A 23195-nucleotide genomic window follows, 5' to 3' on the forward strand; every position below is an offset into this window, starting at 1 on the left:
GCTCCTGTGTAAACTTGTTTTAACTCTTAAAAAGCCAGTTTTTTCATCTATTACGTCACTACAAATTATGAATAAAGTTTGTGTATTAATATAAAATGCACTCTCAAACATCCAAATCAAAGTGAAACTGAAATTATTGTAAGATTCTGGGGTATTGTATTTGAAAGTTCATGAATGTGCAGTTCAATAATGGTATCTGGCATAAAAGTGAAATTCTGATGGCACTGAACCTTTTAGCAGGTTTCTGGCCTGTGTACATATATGTGAGCTAACTCACTCTTTTAAAACTAATTTCATTATTCAAGAGACCAGAAAGAAGCCAGAATATTAAGTGTTTACTTCTCAAGTTAAAATGAAAGTACTATCCCTATCTAATATCAGTGATACTGTAGTAGTGTTTGTGTCATGTAGCACTAATTATATCAGTTAAACCTCAGCAGCTCAGATTGCTGACACTGACTATGACGATGGACAAGATGTGCAACTTGACAAAGTTCTTAGGTCAAGTATGTATTCACTAAAACGGTGCTGCTTCTCTCCAACTCTCAAAATGTCTAATGTGAGAAAAAGAACTATAAATGTTATGGCATTGCAAAAGAAATTTGCATCAGTTAGATTTTCTTAAAACAATTATCTTCCATTCACTTATATCAAAAAATCAATTTCTCCAGTTTTGATTCATTTTCAGTTGGCAGCACATTTGGTTTTAAGTTTCTCCTCCTCATCCCTACTTCTCCAGTCCATTGTCAAGTAGTTAAAAATCTATGTAATGCACTAGAGGAACATGTTATTTTAAAGAAAATCTTTCAGGAGTCCTCATAGAAGAGAGAAGAATTATTTAGTAATATAAATAATACTCTGTTGTGAGAATGCAGTTTTAGCTATTTTTCTTTTTAAAAAAGTAAACAAAATGAGAAAAAATAAAGAAGATCACAGGGAAAAAAACAGGTGGAAAGGATGCAAATCTGTTCCATACCATGTTGGCAACCCGGTAGCTAGGAAGTGTCTTACTTTACATATTTGTAGTTCCACAACAGTTCCTTTACTATAACTTTTCTACAAATGGAGAAAACATTCAGCTTAGACAAAATGAATGTAGTTACTATTTTCAGTTCTGATCTTGTGAACTTTTCTCACTATCCATATCTTCTTAAAACACTTTGCTTTTCAATTTTTTTCTCATTGTCATGCCTCAATATCCCCTAACAGCCCTAAAATTCTCTACAGTCTTCTCTTTTGCAAATGCAGGAAATTTGTTCTGGACTCCCTTTTAGCCTGTCTTATCACTCCATACATATATCTACCCAACTTACTCCTAAGAAAATTAGTAAGGATCTGGTAAACCTCCTCTAAGAACCCAGAATGACTTCTGAATAAAATTGGTATCCCTTAGATACAAGAGGCTATTTGAAGAAAATTTCTATTTCTATCACAGAAATGCCCCTTATTACATACTACAAGAAACAATAAGAGGCCTCTAATTGCTCTCAAAACCTTCCAAGTGCCACAGAATGTGGTATTTCCACCTTGTTCAGAAGAGTTATTATGTGGTTGTTAATCCATTAATCTGCTATGGTTCTTGAGAATTCAACTAAAATCCTGCTCAAGTATATATATTTATAGTATTTAAATATACTAAAATATAAATATACAGATATGTATATATGACAAATAGAGTGAAAAGGAAGATTTAATTTGTAAGTTTCTGTTTGTAGCTAAACAAAACACAGCATCCCTTATGTCTGCCTTGGACTCACAGAAAGCCTCTGAATTTTCACAGGTGTCCTCAAGATGCAGCCCAGTACAGATTGATGAGATGAGGACAGCATGGCCCTAGACATTTAAGTTGATTTTTTTTTGGTAGCTTCTACCTCATGGCAGATCTACTTTCCTTTCCTCTGACAACCCAGGGTTTTCCTGCACATCCCTGAAATGGCCTATGTTATAGTTAAACTTTCAGCATCTGTTCTCACTATGGGAATTTCCATTCAGAACAGTTCAAGTGCAAGGAGGGTCCTTGTCCACTTTCCACCCCCAGTCTTTGGGTCTCAAAAGAGTTTGTAATTAATTGTGTGTGGCATTGTGGGGGAAAACTTAAAGGGCTGTATTTATCTTCAAATCATACTTTAGTTTATGCCAACCTCAGTAAGACCAGTCCAAGAGAGAGAATGGAATTTAAGGGCCTATTTTCTTTTCATCTTTCGTATCAATGTCTCCTCCTACCTCTCTCTCATCCCACTCACTTGAAAGAGGGCTTATCATCATTATACTTAACTTTCCACACACTATTAAGTTACCAGTACAGGTAGATAGAACCACATCTAGGGTGAAGAATTTTGTCTGGCATTCCAGTGTCTGCCCTTGATGACTCCCCATAACTAGTCTGTCAGCCCAAGGCCCACATAATAGCAAAGCCATGAATTCCTTATGCCAGAAACCAAGAAAGGCCTGATCATACGGACCCTCCCAGGCCATAGGCCTTGCTCTTTCCAGTTACATTCTCACCTTGGAGACAGTCTCTTAAGTTAACTGTCAACCTAATGCTCTGTTTCTAAGTTTACTACTCATAAAGTATCAATATTTATTGAGCACAAACATGCCAGGCACTCTTCCTGGCCCTGCAGCTACAACTATAAACAAGACACAGTCCCTTAAGGAGACTTTCATGGGAGAGGAGGGGAGTCACAACACATTTATAAACAATGTAATAAATAAACAAATAAATAAACAAACAATAATTTAAACAGTAGTTAGTGCTGTGGAGAAAATAAAGCAGGAAGGTGATAACATGCAGTATTATAAGCTTACTCCTTTTGTACAACTTTAGGGGTCTTGAGAGCTAAAGATGTTTTAGATCTCTCTAGAGAGGTAGATAAATACTTTGAGCTGTCCTTTAGATAGAAGTCTTGAGGGAATAATACTGAGCTGTCCAGCATCTGAGAGACTCAGCCAAACTACCTAATTATTTGAGAAAGCAAACCCTGGGACTGTTCTGTAAGAGGAGCAGATCCTGGAATTTCCCTGGCTGGGAAATGCTAACTAAATGCTTTTTGTTGAAAAGTAGCCACTGCCAACAGCCATGGGTCCTCTTAGGAGTCTCTGCCAAGATCATTTGTAGGATGCTAGCTCATGCTAATGGGGAGAACGATCAAAAGCCCTTGGATTTAGGAGTCCCTACTAATCCTAGGTCTGTTCTTCTCTTCAATATTTAAGCTCCCTTGAAAAAGAAGCTCTAAGTTACCGAACATCTAAGAAGAGACAGATACTTGCATCATTCAGGAGAAGGAAGTGCAGATTCTTACTAGGAATGTGGGCCAATTTTTAGAGATTATGAACAGATTGATAGCTGAAAGGATGTGACCAAGGGATATAGGGTTACCCTCAATTTACAAAACTGACCGTTTTTATTAAGTTGTAAGTGTAATGCCATATTGGAGCCTGTTTCCTCACTGACAGATTAGATCAATGGTTCTAATTTTTGATTTTGGGACGCTGCACTCCATCACAACATCTTAACATAAATAACATTTTTTGAAAAATAACTATATTTTCCAAAATAAAAATAGAATAGCATGGTATTCACTTTTGTAAATAACTACCTCACACTTAACAGTAGCTGCATTTTTATATCTATTTCTGTATTTGAACTGTTGCAATATGTTGTTTTGGTTAAGTTCTGATGACAATCTAGCCTCATGCAGCTGTGTAGGTGGAAAAGGGAAGACCTTGTGAACCCCCTGAAAGGTTCTAAGGGCGCTCAGAAGTTTTCAGACCACACTTTGAAAAGTCACTGGATTAGCGGTACATTCCAAAAGGAAGGGGAAAAAAAACTGCCCGATTAATGAGTTGACAGCTTTTTGAAAGATAAGGAGTCGAAGTCAAGGCACGTGGGGCATTGCAGTGTTCTAGGACAGTGCTCTGAAAACTTGATGTGTATACAAATCACCTGGGATGCTTGTTAGAATTCAGATTCTGATTCAGGTCTGATGTGAAGCTCTAGAACCTCTGTCTCTGACAAGGTCCCGAGTGGTGCCACCACTGCTGATCCGCGGACCTCACTTTGAGCAGCAGCACCGTAGTGTACTGTAATACACACACCGCCAGAAAGCCTATGAAAGATGCACAGGGGAGCTTGTATGTACGTGTGGTAGGAGCAGACGGTAGGGTAAGCGTGGGTGGAGGGAAAAGAAGAAAATAAATAAACTCATGCTACCTACCTTCAAAAAATCTGTAAAAATGATGATACGACTTATAAATCATATACCGTCACAAGTTTTGACTACTGCTTATTAACTATCTGTACATCAAAGCAAACTAAGGCATAATGTTGCTATTGGCGGAGACAGCGTCCAACTGCCATGTTTTTTGAGGCAGAGGGGATGGTATTAAATCTGGAAAAAATAATTTTTAGTCCTAATAATGTAAAGAACTTGGCAAGTAATTGATGGACTATGTAATTAGGTCGTAAGTCCATAATATTTTCCATAGAGTAATACCATGAAATTACTAAATTAATCTATGCACAGCATGTAGAGACTTCAACAACTCGTCCTTTCAGGTGTAGAAATCACGTATTTAGAAGGCTTTGCAGAGGGTAGTACTGATATTTTCTTCTTCCAAACACTTAACACCAAAACCAAACCACATTGGCTAAAATTACCAAATAGAATTTAAAAATTACAGCAGAAGCATGAGTATATATTTTTTGCATCTCAAATGATATTTCCCATTTATCTGTACTCCTTCTTTAAATTTAACTTCAGTGACATTCATTTCTACTAACTTTAGCTGCTCAGCAAATTTTTATCATTCCTTGGGCCTACCTTACCTCTAAGAGCTTGAACTCTGAAGTTCTTTACATTTCCTATTTTTTGGCTCTTACTGAAATGGATCTTCCACCGTATTGTACTCCCTGGGCCCTTGACCGTTCTATCTCTATTTTATTTTCATACATTACACATAACAAAATTTACCATCTTAACCACCTTAAGTATATATTTCAGTGGTATAAAATATATTCATAATGAGGGGCGCCTCACTGGCTCAATTGGAAGAGCATGTGATTCCTGGTCGCAGGGTTGTGAGTTTGAGCCCCACGTTGGGTAGAGAGATTACTTAAAAACAAAAACTTAAAAAAATATACATTCATAATGTCATGCATCCATTAATACCATCCATGTCTATAACTCTTTTCATTTTGTAAAACGCCATGCCTGTTAAACTAGACCCCCTGTCATTGTTCCCACCCCAGCCCCTAACAACCACAATTTTACTTTTTGTCTCTATGATTTTGACTACTCTAACTACCTAAGTGAATCATACAGTATTATGTCTTTTTGCAACAGGTTTATTTCACTTAGCATAATGTCTTCAGGGTTCATTCACATTGTAGCATCTATCAGAATTTCTTTTTAAGGCTAAAGAATATTCCATTGCATGTATATACCGTATTTTGCTTATTACCATTCATCCATTCATGGACACTTGGGTTGCTTCCATAGTTTAGTTATAATAGTGAATAATGCTGCTATGAACATGAGTGTACAAATATCTCTTCAAAACCTTGCTTTCAGTTCTTTGGCATATATACCCGTAAGTGGAATTGTTGGATCATATGGCAATTCTAGTTTTAACTTCTTGAGGAACCACCATACTGTTTTTCATAGCAGCTGTACCATTTTACATTCCTACCAGCAGTGCACAAAGTCTCCAATTCCCCCATATCCTTGCCACCACTTGTTTCTTGGTTTTGTTTTGTTGTTTTATAGTTGCCATACTCCAGGGTGTGAGGTGGTATCTCATTGTAGCTCTGATTTGCATTTCCCTAATGATCATTAATGGTGAGCATCTTTTCATGTGTTGGTCAGCCATTTGAATATCTTCAGAGAAGTGTCTATTTAAATCCTTTGACCATTTTTAAATTGTGTTGTGCTTTTGTTGTTGAGTTTTAGGACTTCTCTCCATAATGTGGATATTAATCCCTTATCAGATACAGGATTTGCAAATATTTTCTCCCATTTTGTGTGTTTTTACTCTGTTGACCGTGTCTTTTATTGCACAAAAATTTAAAACTTTCATGATATTCAGTTTATCCATTTTTTCATTGCCTGTGGCTTTGGTGTCGTATCTAAGAAATCATTGCCAAATTCAGTGTCCTGAAGCTTTTGCCCTGTTTTCTTCTAAGAGCTTTGTAATTTTAGGTTTTACGTTTAAGTCTTTGATCCATTTTGAGTTTATTTTTGTATATATTGTTAGGTAAGGGTTCAAGTTCATTCTTTTGCATGTGAATATCCAGTTTTCCAGGCACCATTTGTTGAAAAGGCTATCATTTTCCCATTGAATGGTCTTGATATTCCTGTCAAAAATTATTGGACTATATATGCAAGGATTTATTTCTGGGCTCTCTATTCCATTGGTCCATTCTGTCTTTACGCCACTAACACTGTTTTGATTACTATGGCTTTGTAGTAAGTTTTGAAATACAGGAGTTCATGCATACATCATTTTTTAAACTTTCTCCACCTCTTTAGTTCTTTGATCATCTTTAGTATGGTTGTTTTTGTCTAGGAGATCTGCCATCAGGTCTTTTTCTACAACAGATTATTTTCCCTTTGAATAGGCCATACTTTCGTTTTTTGAATGTCTTGTATTTTTTTTTTTTTTTTTTTTTTTGGTTACAAACTGGACATCTGAATAATATGGTATCTCTGGCAATCAGATTATCCTCCTTCCCTAGGGTTTATTGTTTGTTATTTTATTATTACTTTTGATTGTTGTATACTGTCTTTGTGCCAAGGATTAGCTTGATGTGTAAACTTAATGTTTTGTCAGGTCTTTTCTGAGCCTGTGCCTTTTCTTGGGCATGAGTGGTTACTTTCTAATTTTCCCTGTATATGCAGTTGTTTTTGAATGTCCCAGTCTTTAGCATCTAGCTCCCAAAAGGAGAAAAAGAGAAAAAAGAAGGGGGAAAAGGATACCTTCCCTTGGAAGTCACTTCAGCTGGAGGGTAAGGGGATTCCAACAGTAAGGGGACGTGCAGCAATAATGGCCACCCTCCTCTTTATCTGTACCTCTGTAATCAGAAGTAGCAATCAGTGATCAAAGCATTGAAAACCAGTATTTGGAGACAGGGTTCTTTTTGCTTACCCTGGCTCCTGCAAGCTGTGTGGAAGCTGCTCCAGGAAGATGTGCATAGCAGCCTGCCCTGGGGCTGGGGCTGAGGGCTGGCAGCTGCTACTCTATGAAGACCTGAAATTGAAATTAACCCCAATTTACATTTCAAGCCTTCTTCTGGAAGTTGCAAGCCTTCACTAGACAAGAGTTCCAATATAGTCAAATTAGCTTTGGACAGTGTAATTGTTGTCTAGGTGGGAAGCGATTCCTGGTGCTTCCTACTCCACTTTCCAGAATACCCTTGACCTCCCTCTTTTATTCCAACTTATTACTCCTTGTGGCTTTACTCATTCCTTACCAAGTTTGAAGCTCATAGGTTAGCCTGTTAAACAATGTCCTTTCTTGCTGTCTGCTTAGAGCTCCTCTGACCTGTCATTTCATCAGTAACCAGCCCTAATAACCCTCACTGCTCTCTATCAGTTAACTTCCCAACATTGCTGGGGAGTCATAAAACTAGGTTGAGATTTACTGCAAGTACTACCTGGAGTTGGGTTCTTACTGCTGCTCTGCACTTCTTTCATTCACATCTACTCCATACCACACACCATACCTTTCCTCTTTTCAAGCCCACAAGGCTAAGATTATGCTTCAATTTTGTGCTTTAAATTCTGTAACAAAGCTTCTCTCAAATCAGCTTTTCCTTTGTCATCCCTAACATAAAAAAATCAAAGCATGGTCTTTGGAATCAATGAAGGTCTGAATCTGGATTGTGTCTTTGCCACTTAATGGTTATCTGATTTTGGGAATTAATCCTTCTTAAGCCTAGTTTTCTGTTCATCTTTTCTCCCCAGTTACGCAGGGTTGTTATGAGGACTAAATTTATATAGAGTACATAAAATTCCTAGGAAAGGGAGTAACACTTGTGTGATGCACATACCCCGTCCTTCCCTGACTTGTTCCCAAGATCTAGACATCAAATCCTACGGATATAATTTTTGCATTTTTTTTTTAACATATTCAATGTAGTATTAGAAACAAACTGCTGTTGAACCAACTAGCATCCCAAGATGCTAGTGATAAGGAATGCTTTAGCAACTTTTGGCTTTAAAAATATAGCCAATTAAGCTTACTTTTTGATATTTGGTTTTTATTACCTTTTTCAATTTTTTAAGAAGATTTTTATTTATTTGTCAGAGACAGTGAGCCAGAGAGCAGAAGCAGGGGGAATGGTAGAGGGAGAGGGAGAAATGGGCTCCCTAATGAGCAGGGAGCCTGACGCAGGGCTCGATCTCAGGACCTTGGGATCACGACCTAAGCAGAATGCAGACACTTAACCAACTGAACCACCCAGGTGCCCCACCTTTTTAAATTTTTGTATTTGATATTTGGTTTCTAATGAGATTTTCTTCTTAGAAACTCTACTTTGTTACAGACACTTAATTGCTTAACGTGAGACTTACTGAAAAGCAAAAACCACCCCCAACCCTAGTCTAACAAGGCTTCAATTCCTAAAAAGCTGACATGAAATTATTTTTAGAACCAGCTGTGGAGGACCAGCCAAGTTAGTTTTGGAAGGTTAATTCTGCTCCCAGGTATCATAATTCCTGTTAGGCCTTAAAAACACAAAACCATCTCAACTACATTAGTTTAATTAATCGTTATCTCATAGAAGGCGAAAATACATATTTCCCCTTTATATGAGTGACCAAGAACCCTACAAATTACAATGTGCACAATACTATATAAAAGAATTCTCATAAAAATTGACTTGTTTTCATCACGGTGCAACTGCTTAGACTTGTATGTATCTGACTGAATGCATATTCTTCTTTGTGATGATCTAAATTTAGGTTAAGTACAAATCACGGCAAAAATTAAAGTTTTCATCTTTAATGAAATGACCTTGGAAATAACGTACATTTCCATGACACCAATACTACAGTTTTGGGAGTCACAGTAAGATACACAGAATTACATCCGTAATTAATATGAATGCCAACATTTCAAGCAGTAATTTCTGTTACATGGCAAACAAAATCAAGAAAGCAACCATCAAACAAAAGAGACCCATAGCTTCAGACAAGGCAAATCCCAGGATAGCATATGAGAACAGCTGCTGCTTCAGCGAAGGGTTTCTAAAAGAGACACAACACATATAACTGTTACTTTGAAATATTTTTCTGAATTCCAATATGTTTGATAAATGTTAAAGAATGAGATTACTAGTATGGGATCTTTGTAAATTGGAAAGTCCTGGAAAAGTATTTGCCTAGATCTCGTTTGCTTTTGCCTTTGTTCGATATTCCTTTCTTCTCAATCCTACCATGTGGGGAAAAGATAAGAAGTGATCTCTGTATGTCGATATAGTTAGTCTTCATCCATTTTGAGGGATTCAGACATACTTGCTATTCCCGTGAAAGTACATTCTATACCTCCTAAGATCTGACAGTTTAGAAATAAGGTCTTAAATAAAATGGAAATTGATACTTTTCAAGACTATGCTGTTAACTGTAGCCCCAATACAGCTTAACAATCAAGAGTGCAGACTCTGAAGTCAGAATTAAAACTTTTTTCTGACACTTACTAGCTACTTGAGCCATCAGTGTAATTTCTGCGATGCTCATCCTTCATAAGTAAGCTGGAGTCTATCTCCAAGGGATACTGTGAGGGTTAAGTGAGATCATGCATGCAAAGCCCTCAAAATACAATGCAAGACACAGAGTTGGCACTTAATACAGAATAGCTGTTATTATTTCACTAATTTTCTAAGTTTCCAACTATGTCAAGCATGCTCTTAAAGTAGGTTATTTGGTGATAGAAATTACCTCGCATAACCAATGATAAGGCTGCCAAAGACTGTTCCAATACCAGCACCAGAACCAGCCACTCCCACTGTTGCAGCACCTGCACCAATAAATTTGGCAGCAGTATCAATGTCTCTGCTGATTGCACTGGTCTGAAACTCCCTTTGGATTAGCTGAGACACACCATTCTGGGCCCCATTAAATACCGTAGAGCCCTAGGGAAAAGAAAAAAAAAGGCAAAGGTGAAATCAGTAATCACAATTAGCTATTTTAATTACTGCACTGTCAAATGGTAACTAACTTCTCTATTTTGTGATTTTGAATAGGAGATTGTGTGGCACAGTGCAAAAATCAAGAGCTTAGAATAATTCCAATGTTGTAGAATAGGGATAACAGTATATATAACCTCATAAGGTTGTTGAAAATTATGAAAGTGTATTTGAATATGCTTTTCAAATAGGGTAACCTTTTCAATAACTGTAGCTAGCATAATCTTAAACATAGGCAACTCAAGACTATATACTTAAATATATATATATATACACTGACTTTATTTCTTAGCCAACTCAGCCAAGTTTCTTTCATTGGCTTATCCTCTGCACTATTTTTTGGATAAAGGGTGGAAAAAAACTGCTCTCAAACCATTCACTAATGAGGTTTTTTTTTTTTTTTTTAACCCCCCCTTTAATTAAAACCATAAGACTTACTTGCTGGGGTTACTTAATTTCTATTATTACTGCTATTACCTCTCCAGTCCTAGCCTCTGGTCGAGATAACACTGATGCAGAAATTGGTCTGTATGCAACTCTGGATCCAGCTCGGATCTATTAAGGAAAAAAAAATTCCAATATTGAGAGTAGATACGACTTCAATGACCCTTCTTGTACCATGAGTTCTAAAAAAGCCATCAGCAAAAATTTATCAGAAAGCTCATGACTTTTCTTTATTGTCTCTTATCTTGCTGTTTGGTTATTTTCAGTCCATGAAGGAATTTTATTTTAAAGTTGCTAATTAAAATTTAAAGTATGCTACATAACCTATTTGTAATAATCTGAATAAAACTTCTAAATGCTTAAAAAGAAAGCATTATTTTTAAAATTTCAATTATGGTAGTGCCACGATTCAGGTCAGAAAAGCAGCAATAAACATCCCATATTCTTTGGTAAGTTTAAGCGGACCAACAAGTTTATCAAGAGTGTTGCTATAAACGCTTGTCATTTAAATTAGCCCATTGGTTACTATGAGGCCTACAACTTCCAAAATATTCCTGTATGTCCATTAATTATAAAATAAAAAAGCAGTCTGAACAATTCTCTATCAGTGTAAGAATAATCGGTGAAATATCTGACCATAAGGACATATTGCAGTCCAGCGTCTCTGCCCTTGAGTGTCCACTACACTAAGGTCACAGAAAATCCCTTCAGAACCAAGACCCGATTCTCTAAGACAAACCCCCACATCCTTACTTCACGTAAAGCTTCCAAAATGGTTATGGAAATAACAGCCAGAGGCAGTTAGAAAGACTTTCGACTCCTCCACCACCCTCCTCCGCCCACACAGGGTGAGGCAAAGTCCCTCCCCCTGCAGCAGCGAGTTTGACCTACAGAGAATGCTGCTGCGGTGAACTAGGCCTCAGAGGCCCCCTACATCCTTAGGAGCACCCCAACCTTCGCGCCCACCCCAACCCCACGAGGCACGCGAGGACGGGGGGGGGGGGGGCGCTCCGTCACTAGGGGCAAGGAGGGTTTGACCTACAGCGAGGAGGGCCTGACAACTAGGCCTCGGCTGCTCCCCACCGCACTGGTGGAGAGGAGGTGCGGAGTGAGGCGCCCCAGGTTTAGTAGGAAAGAAAGAAGAGACCACAGAGGGTGAGGGCTGAGCGGTCCCCACAGGTTGGTGTGCCCCATTCAACAACGTGGACGCTCCAGGCCGAGAGGTCCTCCCTCGGCGCCCCGGCCCGGCCTGGGCTACGCACCAGAGCGGGGGTGCAGGCGAGCTTGGCGCAGGCGAACATCTTACACTCCTCGGGGCGGCGCGGCTGGAGGACCTGGGTGACCGCCGACGGGGGCTCCTCTCCCGCTTCCCTTCTGCGGAGGTAAAGGGGCTTAAGGTCAAGTGCCCTCCCGGGCCTGTCCTCCCCACCCAGGTCCCGCGGGCTCCCGTGCACGCGGTCGGCTTGGGCCCTCATCCAGCGAGGCGCCCGCAGAATGAATGGGTGCTGCTTGAACGCTGCTCCGCCCCGGCCGGGCCCGGCTCTCGCGCCCTCCGCTTACCTTCCCGAGAGGTGGCGGCGGCGGCGGCGGCAGCGGCGGCGGCGGCGGCGGCAGAGGTCGAAGGAGTGGCGCTACACGCGCAGGCGCGGTCCGCCTCTTATCCGCGCCGCGGCACCCGGATGGAGAAGGCGGGGAAACGGGGGGCAGTAGGGAAGACGCTCAAGGTCACTTTGTAACAACTTTATTGGCAACTAGTTGGGAAGGACAACGACAGCAACACAGAAGTGGGCTGGCGGGCAGTGGCTAGTAAGGGAGAGGCGAAAAGAAGAAATTGAAAACTGGCCCTGGCAGAGAGAACTGAACAGGTTGTTTCCCTTTTGATCTGAGCTGTCCAGAGGATAGTGCGACGTTTTCTTTCAGTTGACACCTTGTGAGATTTGCGTTTTTAATCAGTTGTTACTTCTCTTTTCTAGAGGGACCCCTTTCCTGGTCACTCTCCTCTGTGAAATAGGATTCTCTGTGCGTGGGGGAGGAGTTCATGCGCTGCTTCACAGGAGAAATTAGGGTCCCCAGCAAAGCGAACACATTTCTTTAAAGGAATCTGGAAAAGTATTCCAGAAGTGTGGCTAATCCCTTGAGTGACAGAGGACCTGACCTAGAAGTACTGGGAAAAAGGAAGAAGCACATGTATAGATCAAAGAGTTTTGTGACTTTGGGCACAAAGTTGCATCTTGGTAATAAAGTGAGGGAGGTAATTTTTCTTCCAGCTCTATGCTTGAAAGAATTAAGGGATGTAATGTATTTCATGGGACTAAAGAAAGTGAGTACTTTCAAAACCGACCCAACTTTAACACCTTTTAGCAAATTTATTCATCTTTGATGAATACAGAAATGTCTCAGAAAAAATGGCTCTAACTGAACTTCTGGTAGATCCTCAAACTGTGTAAATTTTACTTAGTTCTTAGTGGTTCTACTGGAAGTGATACAAGTCAACGTATAGCCCAGTTGAAGAGATGGGGGGGGGGGGTGCTGAAATCCCACCCACTTGGCCTAGAGCCCTGGCATGGGACAGCATCCACCCAGAGGATCATCCTTTTTCTAGTTAGCACAAAGGTGTCGTATCATCTAGGGGCAATCCCAGGGAGAAGCCCTCAGAATTGAAACATGAAAAATGAATAAGAATTTGTCACTGATCCAGCTTCAAATACAAATGGTTCAAGTCATGTGAAAGCTAATCATTTTAGGCTCAATCTTCAGCCCGTAAAATAGAGATAATTCATTTGAATTCACATGTGCAGTTGGACGAGAGATTATTTTCTCAAGTACTCAGTTCTTACCTGAAGTATGTAGTATCCTGTGATGTCTAAAGTAGAATAAACAATGCTCTGTATTCATCAGAGTTCTCCAGAGAACCAGAACCAGTAGGAGATTAACTGATTAATTATTGAGTTATCTGTTTATTTATTATGAAGAATTAGTGCATGTGGTTATGGAAGCTGAGAAGTCCCATGATCTGCTATCCCCAAGCTGGAGACCCAGGAAAGCCAGTGGTATAATTCAGTTAGAATCCGAAGACCTGAGAACCAGGGAGGCCAATAGTGTAATTCCCAGTCTGAATGAGATGAGATGAGATGTCCCAGCTCAGTAGTGAGATGGGGGGAAAAGGGCAAATTCTTTCTTCTTCTGTCTTTTGTTCTAGTCAGACCCTCAATGGATTGGATGATGCCCACCCACATTGGGGAGGACAGTCTACTTTACCAAGCCCACTAATTCAAAGGCTGATCTCATCCAGAAACACCTTCACAGACACACCCAGAGATAATATTTAATTTAGGAACCCCATGGCCAGTCAAGCTGACCCAAAATTAACCATCACATATCCTATACTTCAATAATAAATCCTCATAAGGGAAAAACTATCCTGAATGGATTTGTGTACAAAGATGGTTTAAGGGAAGGTCCTGTCTCTTCAGCCATAAATCAGTAATGGTCACTGTTGAAGAGGAAGAGGAGGCAGGAGAGAAGCTGGGATCCCTAAGAGGATCACTTCCAGGGTGCATATGGCTAAGTGTCTATGACAGGGAGAGATTCAGTTTAAGTCCAGGCTCTGACTGTCAGTATGTCAATAAGCAGGTGAACTGGCCTAGAAGAAGAGACAGTAGGTCTTTGGTGGGTTTGATCAGTTAGAGTTTAAATATTTATGAAGAATTTTAGGTGTTCAAAGAACAGATGGTGCTACCTGTGAGAATGGCTTGTGTGTGTGTGTGTGTGTGTGTGTGTGTTTGTGTGTGTGACAAAGTGGATCTTGAGTGACACCAACCCATATTGATAGAGGGTGAGTATTTGCAATGAGGAGGTTTGAAGAAAAATGGCACCTTCTGAGAGGAGTGAAGTGAGACCATAAAGATGCACAGGGGACTTCTTTTGAAGTATTCAATTCTGTCTGTATTTTTTTTCTTAAATAGTGGAGATAATTGTCTTTTTAAAAAAGATTTTATTTATTCATTTATTTTAGTGAGAGAGAGAGAGAGAGAGAGAGAGAAAGAGTGGATGTGCATATGTGCCAGCAGGAGTGTGGGTGGGGTGGGGTGGGCAGAAGGTGAGGGACAAGCAGACTCCACAGAGCTGGGAGCCCACTGGGGGACTGGCTTTCATGATCCTGAGATCACGACCTGAGCCAAAATTAAGAGTTGAGTGCTCAACTGGCCTGAGCCACCCTGGCACGCTAAAGACGATCATCTTAAGTAATGACATCATAGTTTGGTAGTATGTGACAAGCCTGAGTGAAGATGGCATGGAGAAGAAAGGGATGGGGCAGTTAAGAGAAGTATAGACAATCCTTTCCCAATTTAAGTGCAATAATCCCTCCTATCCTGTATGCCCCTTTGCAATGTGACTTTGTCACTCATCAAGCAATGGAGTCTATTTCCCTCTCCTTAAATCTGGGCTAATCTTATGACTTGCTTTGACCCGGAGAAGTGACACCTTGTGACTTCTGGACTAGTAAGAGGTCTCATAGCTTTCATTTTCTCTTCGGAAGCCAACCATCACATCAAGAAACATGGGTTAGACTACTGAGTTTTAAGAAACCTTCTGGACAGAAAAAAAAAAGCCTCATAAAAGAGAACTGAGGTGCCCTGGACATGTGAGTGAGGCCATGTTGGGTTCTCTAGCTTTGATCAAGCCTTCTCAGACAACACCACATGGAAGAGAAATGAGCCTTACCTAAATTCCTGACCCACAGAGTCAAGAGCAATGAAAAGGTTATTGTTTGAAGCTACGAAGCTTAGGGTGGTTTGTTACACAGCAAGAGATAAGTGAAACAGAAGATATTGCCTTCAAAATATCCACTCCTTTGAGATCCATGTGGAAACAGCAACATCTTTTTTTTTGTTGTTGTTAAGTAATCTCTACACCCAACGTGGGTCTCGAGCCCACGACCCTGAGATCAAGAGCTGCATACTCCACCCACTGAACCAGCCAGGTGCCCCCTTTTAAATTAAAAAAAAAAAATCTTTAAAAGTAATCAGGAGGCAGCAGCATCTTAATGGGAGCAATTTCAGTTCAGAATTCCAGGCATAACTCAGAGCAAAGCAGATAGAAGCACATGTCTTGTGCACTGACTCCCCTTTCCTTGAAATTCTGGGGTGGAGTAGGGTTGTGGTTGTTAAAACTATTGTAAGGTAGTTCTAACCTGGACACATGGAAAGATGCTTAAATTATCTGCTTTTGAAAGTTTTCATTTTAATAGCCTGTAAAGTTTTCACCAGCCTTCTCACTTTAGTATGATTTAAAAATATATATATATTATTTGTGGAAATGAAAATCAGAAATGTAAGTTAAAAATATTCTGGGCTTTGTTATAAAACTGTTTCACTTTTCTTATTAAAATTATTGTTTCATATTATTGGCCTTAATTTGCTATCAATTTATTTTTTTAGAAAAATGAACCTCTAGGGGCGCCTGGGTGGCACAGCGGTTAAGCGTCTGCCTTTGGCTTCAGGGCGTGATCCCGGCGTTCTGGGATCGAGCCCCACGTCAGGCTCTTCCGCTATGAGTCTGCTTCTTCCTCTCCCACTCCCCCTGCCTGTGTTCCTCTCTCTCTGGCTGTCTCTGTCTCTGTCGAATAAATAAATAAAATCTTTAAAAAAAAAACGAACCTCTAAACCTCTGCTAATTCTATAGGATCATTCAGTCAAGGTGAGCTCCAAATAAATACTGTGTCCCCTTTTGAACATAGTGAGTATACAGGAAAATGCAAGAGTTTACTTTGTAATTAAGGTATATGAAAAATTGAACTATGGTATACAAAAAATTGGAGAAAAACACAAATTAGTAACTGTTTTAGGACTATGTTGTGTGGTGTATGATAAGGGAAATACCTTCAGAAAAGAGATTGTTCTGTTTAGAAAGTTCTTCATTGAAACAGGCTTGGGAGTTCAGATGAGAGAGATGGGCTGATTTGATTAGAAAGCATTTCTTAGGGGAGCGCCTGGGTGGCTCAGTTGGTTGAGCGTCTGCCTTCAGCTCAGGTCATGATCCCTGGGTCCTAGGATTGAGCCCCGCATTGAGGAGCTTGCTTCTTCCCCCTGTCCCTCTGCAGCCCCCCCCCCCACTGTGCTTATGCTCTCTCTATTGCTCTCTCTCCCTCTCAAATAAAATCTTTTAATTAAAAAAACCCATTTCTTGGTATCCCTTATATAAAACCTAACACTGTCTGTCTAGGCTACTAATCACTTTCTAGTGCAGAAATTTTTGTCCTTAATCTTCATTTTTGATTCCTTTACAAATTATTATTATTTTTTTAAAGATTTTATTTATTTATGTGACAGAGAGACAGCCAGCGAGAGAGGGAACACAGCAGGGGGAGTGGGAGAGGAAGAAGCAGGCTCATAGCGGAGGAGCCCGATGTGGGACTCGATCCCGGTATGCCGGGATCATGCCCTGAGCCGAAGGCAGATGCTTTAACGACTGCACTACCCAGGCGCCCCTCCTTTACAAATTATTTAGCTACTTTCATGCCATCTAGTATAGTGGAATAGAATATTTACTAAATGACTCCAAAGATTTAGTAAAGAATTAAAAGTAAATGTGTCTTTTTATGGCCTTTCAGAGGTCCAGAAGGTCCAGGCTAAAATTTATATTAAAGAGTTACATGAAAACAGTATACTAATATAATCAATATTATTCTATCCTTTTTTTTCTGGTAAGATACACTAGTTATTGAGGAAAAAACAATTTTATGTCACAGTTCATAATATAGAAAGACTATTTACGTTAGAAGAAAATGAATAAGTATGTGGATATGAGATCAAGTCCCTCTTTTGCCTCTTGTCCATCAGGCACAGCATAGGGAATAGTCAATAATATCTTAATAACATATGGTGACATACACTTATTGTGGTGGTGACTACCCTTATTGTGGTGAGCCCTGAGGAGCATATAGACTTGTCGAATCACTATGTTGTACACCTGAAACTAATACAACATTGTATGTCAATTGTACTTCAGTAATAGATAAAAAAGTAAGTCGGTTACCCATTTGTTCACTTAATTTGTGTACAGCTAGTTGCCTATCCAACATATGTTCTCCCTTTCTTTCTTGGTTATAGAACCCTGTTCACAGTTAAAAAATACTGAACTTCCCAGGTTTCCTTACAGTTAAGAATGGTCAGTGATATGTGAGTTAAAATTACTTGGTATTGCCTCTAAGAATGCATACAAAGGGTATAGATTCAACTGGCTCATTTCATTTTGTTCTTTACATTTTTTCTTTTCCTGCTCAGAATATAGATCCAATGTCTGGAGGTGAAGCCACAATCTTGCATCCATCAGTACAGACACTGAACATTAAGGATGGAGAAGTTGGAAATGAAAAGGAGATTGAATTTTTAATTTTTTTTTAAAAAGTAGCTCGAGCTGCTATTAACTATCTATTTATGGACTTCATGTTATATGAGAAAAAACCCCTCTATTTGCTTAAGCCACTGAGGTCAGTCTTCTGTTATATGCAGCTGAACACAGCTCAAACTGATGGGTCTGCATCTCTGACACTTTTTGGACTTTGGTCTGTGATTACAGCAGAAATAGCCCTCCTTCCACAAATTTACATTAATTTAGATCTGTCTTTTTTCCATATTCCATGGTATATCTGGTATATCTGATAGGGACCAACCAGGATACAGAACCATTTTAGTAACCTGAACAAAGAAAATTTAATGTAAAGATTGTTAACCAATAAAGGTATCTGCTAAGAAGGATAGAGTGGATTCTAAGGGGTGCAGAAGTAGCAACCGTTACTACCCTTGGCTGAGGAAGAGTGAAAAGAAAGGAAGAACTTAGAAATGTAGAGGCGAGGGCATGGCTGTCACAGGAATGTATAGACCACTTGTGGTGAAGGAGCTTGCTGGAGGCACCAGCCACAAGTGAACCAGGAAGATTGCTGAAGTGCATATAACCAGGCCTCTCTTGCAAACCAACCCATGGGCTCCACACCAGAAGAAAAGTCGTTTCCTCCAGCTCTGGCCTCACAGGGTCTTTCTATCACCCCTCTCCTGGCAAAGCCTAACGTTTTGCCAGTTGTCAAAGCAGAAATGCCTGCAGGGCTCAGCTCTAGAATAACGAAGCAAGGCAAAGAAGGATGGACTTTTGGCTGAGAAGTCATAAGTTAATAACTGGCACAGACAGTAAGATTCTCAAGGGCAAGAATTAGGGCTAATTCATATTTATGTCTTTTATGGCACCTAACAGAGTGTTAAAATAGTAGTTACTCAGTAAATTTTTGCTCAATAATATACAAGGGGCTTAGTATATAAAATGTAATTTGAAATAATTTTTTTGTTCTTCTCTTTTGACTAAGACATTAGTCTCTTTGGACACATTAGAATGACCTCTAGAATGCCTTTCTTTCTATCATTGCAAAATTCAAACTAAGAGAAACTGAGGAACATTTTTTGATTTGTGACATGAGTTTGTCACATATTTTTGTGTGCTTATGAAGGACTCTGGGTTGCTACTCTCATGTGCTTAATGAATTCATTGAAAAACTAAAACCTTAGAGCCCTTTTTTTTTTTAAGATTTTATTTATTTATTCAACAGAGATAGAGACAGCCAGCAAGACAGGGAACACAAGCAGGGGGAGTGGGAGAGGAAGAAGCAGGCTCATAGCGGAGGAGCCTGATGTGGGGCTCGATCCCATAACGCTGGGATCACGCCCTGAGCCAAAGGCAGACGCTTAACCGCTGTGCCACCCAGGCGCCCCCTTAGAGCCCTTTATTGATCCAACCTCTGAGACAACATGATATTGGCAGGAATGGCTCATAAGCTGAAGCAGCCCCAAGCCTGAGTTGTGAAGTAGGCAATGTCTGTCTGCAGCTCCCCTTTCACTTCTTTTCTCAATGCCTTTGGTCCATTTAGAGCAACTTGCTCTTTCTGCAGGCACCTGGTCTCTTCACGGTGACTACTGACGACGCAAGATTTCCATGGCAGCACCTAACGGAAGCCATCACTCTCTCAGCAGTATCCGGCTTCCGAACTCTTACCCATGTAAAATATTCATCTCTCAGTGCTTGCTTCAGCAACACATACACCAGCCTTGTAATGATGGAGAAGATTAACCTGGTCCCTGTGCAAGGACCACACACAAACTCATATATTCTGTATTTTTTTTTAAAGATTTTTATTTATTTAACAGAGACAGCCAGCGAGAGAGGGAACACAAGCAGGGGGAGTGGGAGAGGAAGAAGCAGACTCCTAGCGGAGGAGCCTGATGTGGGGCTCGATCCCAGAACGCTGGGATCACGCCCTGAGCCGAAGGCAGACGCTTAACGACTGAGCCACCCAGGCGCCCCCTCATATATTCCGTATTTTTGTACTATGCTACCATTTACCTCAGAAGGCAGGGCAGGGGCAGGGTGGGGTGGTGGATGTTAATGCATCTAAGAAGGGGAAGGAATTACAAACGTATTTCCTGTATTTAAAAATTAGAAGGTTCATAGATGGTTACCCATGGGAAAAGAAACAGGTTGGAGGGAATAAGAATAGAAGCTAGACTTCTTTGAATATACTTTGCTTTGTAGATTTGATTTTGGAAACATGCAAACCATTTATGAAAGTAAATTTTTAAAAAAATCCCTAAAAATTGAAAGTAAATGAAACAAATGAATTTGACTGCATCTAGTTTGTATCATAACTACACAGGGTAAATACAAAGAGTTTCTATAGATGGATAAAAAGATAGCTCCTTGATCACTCTGCTTCCTGTTCACTGGTCTCTTGGCTATTCCTCCAACGTGCCAACCATATTCCACCTCATAGAGCTGCACATTTGTTCCTTTAGTTTGGACCACCTTTCTGCTGGAAGTTCACTTGGTTTACGATTCCACTTTGTCCAAGTCTTTGCCAAGTCTCCTCTTAAGAGAGGCCTTCCTGAATCCCTTACATATCTTTATATATTTTCATAACATTGCCACCTGCCATTATTTGTTTGGCTCTCACTTTTAGACTGTAAGTGGTGGCAAGGACATTGTTTTGTTCATTGGTGTACCCACAGAGTCTAGAACATGCTTGACCCATTACTAGGCACTCAGTAAATTTTGAGCAATGGTGTTGGAGAAGGAAGGGACAGACTGTTAACTTTTTCTTCACACACCACTGTATTATTTGATAGGTTACCATAAGCATGAATTACTTTAACATTTTAAAACCAGTATGTTAGGGAAGTTTTAATAATTCATAATCATTGATAAAATTTATTACTTTATCCCCCCTGTGGTACTTGCATTAATTAAACCATAGGAAAGCATTATTATTATTTTTAAAGATTTTATTTTTAAGTAATCTCCACACCCAACATGGGACTTGAACTTACAACCCCGAGATCGAGAGTCACATGCCCTACTGACTGAGCCAGCCAGGTGCCCCAAGAATTTCATTTCTTGGTGATGGGATTGGATGTAGCCTTACACAATGCTTGTTAAATTATACTTGAATTTTAATCTGTCTACGGAAGGCTATCCCTGTTTTATTTTATTATTTTTTCAAAAAAATTGTTTATTTATTTTAGAGAGAGAGAGGGAAAGATTTCGTGCATGACTGGGGGGAGGGGCAGACATTCTGCTGAGCCCGGGCTTGATCTCCTAACCCATGAGATCATGACCTGAGCCAAAATCACCAGTTGAGCGCTTAACCGACTGAGTCGCCCAGGTGTCCCAGGCTATCCCTGTTTTAAAGCACTGTGTGTGTGTGCATATGTATATACCTTATCTATATTCTGGCTGGAGTTTTTTATATGTGATTGTAAGGCATTATGTCAATTTCAGCTATTTTTAAGACAATCAATTACAATTATATGTTCTATTCTCCTTCAAGAAGTTAAATCCATCTATATTCAACGGACCCAGATATTCAGTTTAGGGTTAAGAGATAAAAAGTTTCACAACACTAACAATCTTTGAGAGGACTCTTGCTTATCAACTCTTTCTGCTATTCTAGCTCTGGTGAGGTCTTTAAGGGCCATATTCCTAGCCCTAGAGCCATGTGATATATATAGGGTCTTATACTAATTTGGGGAATTATACGGTTTCCATATGGTACAAGTGTACCATGCTAAGTAATACTTTATCTTCTTTTTAGTTTTGGATTATCATGACTCTGTGGAGCCCGGTAAGACCCGCTGCAGAGTTCTGTCCTCCAAAAACAGAAAATAATTAATTTGTGTTTGTGGTAGTTTGTTAGAGCAATCACAGGAAACCAATATAGTCAAATTCTTGTCTGATTTCAGGCACAGGTTATTAATCTGGAGAGACAAATCAAAGATGAGGTGGGGACTTAATTTTGGAATTCAGGCAGCTGAACTGCCTGGCACTGTATGGGAATGGTCATTCGTTATAGATCTTAGTTTAGTACAAGGCTAGGGAGATGAGCAGCAGGGGTGTGCTCTGACAAATGATGGCATGATCTCTGAGAGCACAGAAGGTATACCAGCTGGCTGGCTAGGTCACAGGACCAGGCCCATCCTGAGCACCCAAAATTTGGGAGGATAGGAAAAGAGCCAGGTACCCAAGAAACGGACAGAAGTGTATCAGACAGAAGACTGATATCTCTAGGCAGGCAGATACAGGAAGCTGATATATAATGTTGCTGAAATGCCGTTGAGCATAAAGCAACAGAACACTTTTGGAACCACACTGACTTCTAGAAGAAGAGCTAGGAATCTCTCTTAGGTTGGCCTCCGCATAGCTGAAAGAGGGCAGCTAGAAGAGAGTCATCAATGATAGGGTGTTGGCCAGGATGGGAATAGAGGTAGGGCCAGGAAATGTGAGGCAGTGGTAGTCCAATGTTAATTTTGTTTCATTGATAGCTTACTAGAGGATAACAGTCATAGGCTTCTGTATTCACACTTCTTGACTATTCAGGGGTCTTGTCCAGGGACTTACTGGGCAGCAAGTTTCCATGTATTCCTTTCTTGTCTCTCCCCACAAAAACCATTCTGTTTAGGTCAATGTCTTACTAGGATGAGTCTACTCTTACTAGTCTACTTGTCTTCATCTCTTCTTCAGATTCATGTGTCATTCATTCAACAAACATTTTATTCATTCATTATACACAACTGTGAGACAGTCGTCCAAAGATATTTCTTTGGTGAAAACTCTAGAATAAAATACATACTAATTAATGTAAAATTAAAAACATTTTTTCCCCTCTCCCCTTGCCAGTGTGCTACTAAAACCCTCTGGTCGGGCCCAAACGGTCCACTTCCCAGCTTCCAAAAATCATCACATAAAAACCTCTTTGTACCTCTGGCTGCTTTGCTCTGGCAAAGTTCCCAGAGACCTCTTGAGTCTTCAGTTACATCCTACATATGTCAGCAAAATATCTGCTATTCAAATACAGCTAAAGCTTGAAAACAAACTAACTCAGGGTGAGAGGTTGTGGGGTAGGTGGAAGGTTAAGAATTAGGACCAAGTCTTCTTAACTGTCTCTGTTTGCTATTGCTACTGCCAGATTATCTAGACAAACAGCATTACCCTGGAGATCTGCTAATGCCTTCCCACGCTGCAATTC

General features: G+C 40.0%; 1 protein-coding gene and 1 non-coding gene across 3 annotated transcripts; one reads left to right on the forward strand and one right to left on the reverse strand.

The window, feature by feature from the left end:
• Positions 1 to 8987: 8987 nt before the first annotated feature.
• Positions 8988 to 12345, reverse strand: ATP5MC3 (ATP synthase membrane subunit c locus 3). 2 transcript variants are annotated; one of them, XM_045800309.2, is made up of 5 exons: positions 12191 to 12345; positions 11893 to 12004; positions 10664 to 10741; positions 9939 to 10132; positions 8988 to 9248 (listed from the first exon to the last, which is right to left on the reverse strand). In XM_045800309.2, the coding sequence occupies exons 2-5, from the start codon at positions 11929 to 11931 to the stop codon at positions 9134 to 9136; spliced, it is 426 nt and encodes a 141-aa protein (XP_045656265.1). In that variant the 5' UTR covers positions 11932 to 12004; positions 12191 to 12345; the 3' UTR covers positions 8988 to 9133. The 2 variants fall into 2 exon arrangements, with proteins under 2 accessions (XP_045656265.1, XP_045656266.1); XM_045800310.2 differs by having other exon boundaries at positions 11893 to 12021; positions 12191 to 12281.
• A 7350-nt stretch (positions 12346 to 19695) lies between these two features.
• LOC148110764 (U6 spliceosomal RNA) lies at positions 19696 to 19799 on the forward strand. The gene has a single exon (XR_015725990.1). It is a non-coding gene; the product is annotated as a U6 spliceosomal RNA (small nuclear RNA).
• The last annotated feature ends 3396 nt before the right edge of the window (positions 19800 to 23195 follow it).

Source organism: Ursus americanus, chromosome 1, assembly GCF_024610735.1.
Source record: "Ursus americanus isolate L20-20 chromosome 1, mUrsAme1.1.p, whole genome shotgun sequence".
Classification (NCBI taxonomy): Eukaryota; Metazoa; Chordata; class Mammalia; order Carnivora; family Ursidae; genus Ursus; species Ursus americanus.

Bases quoted from the DNA above. Each gene is read 5' to 3' on its own strand.
- ATP5MC3 (XM_045800309.2), bottom strand. From the start codon at position 11,931: ATGTTCGCCTGCGCCAAGCTCGCCTGCACCCCCGCTCTG. The intron at 10,133-10,663 runs GTAATAGCAGTA...TCTTTTCCCTAG, and splicing joins CAGAGGCTAGGACTGGAGAG to GGCTCTACGGTATTTAATGG. The intron at 9,249-9,938 runs GTAATTTCTATC...TGTCTCTTTTAG, and splicing joins CTTATCATTGGTTATGCGAG to AAACCCTTCGCTGAAGCAGC.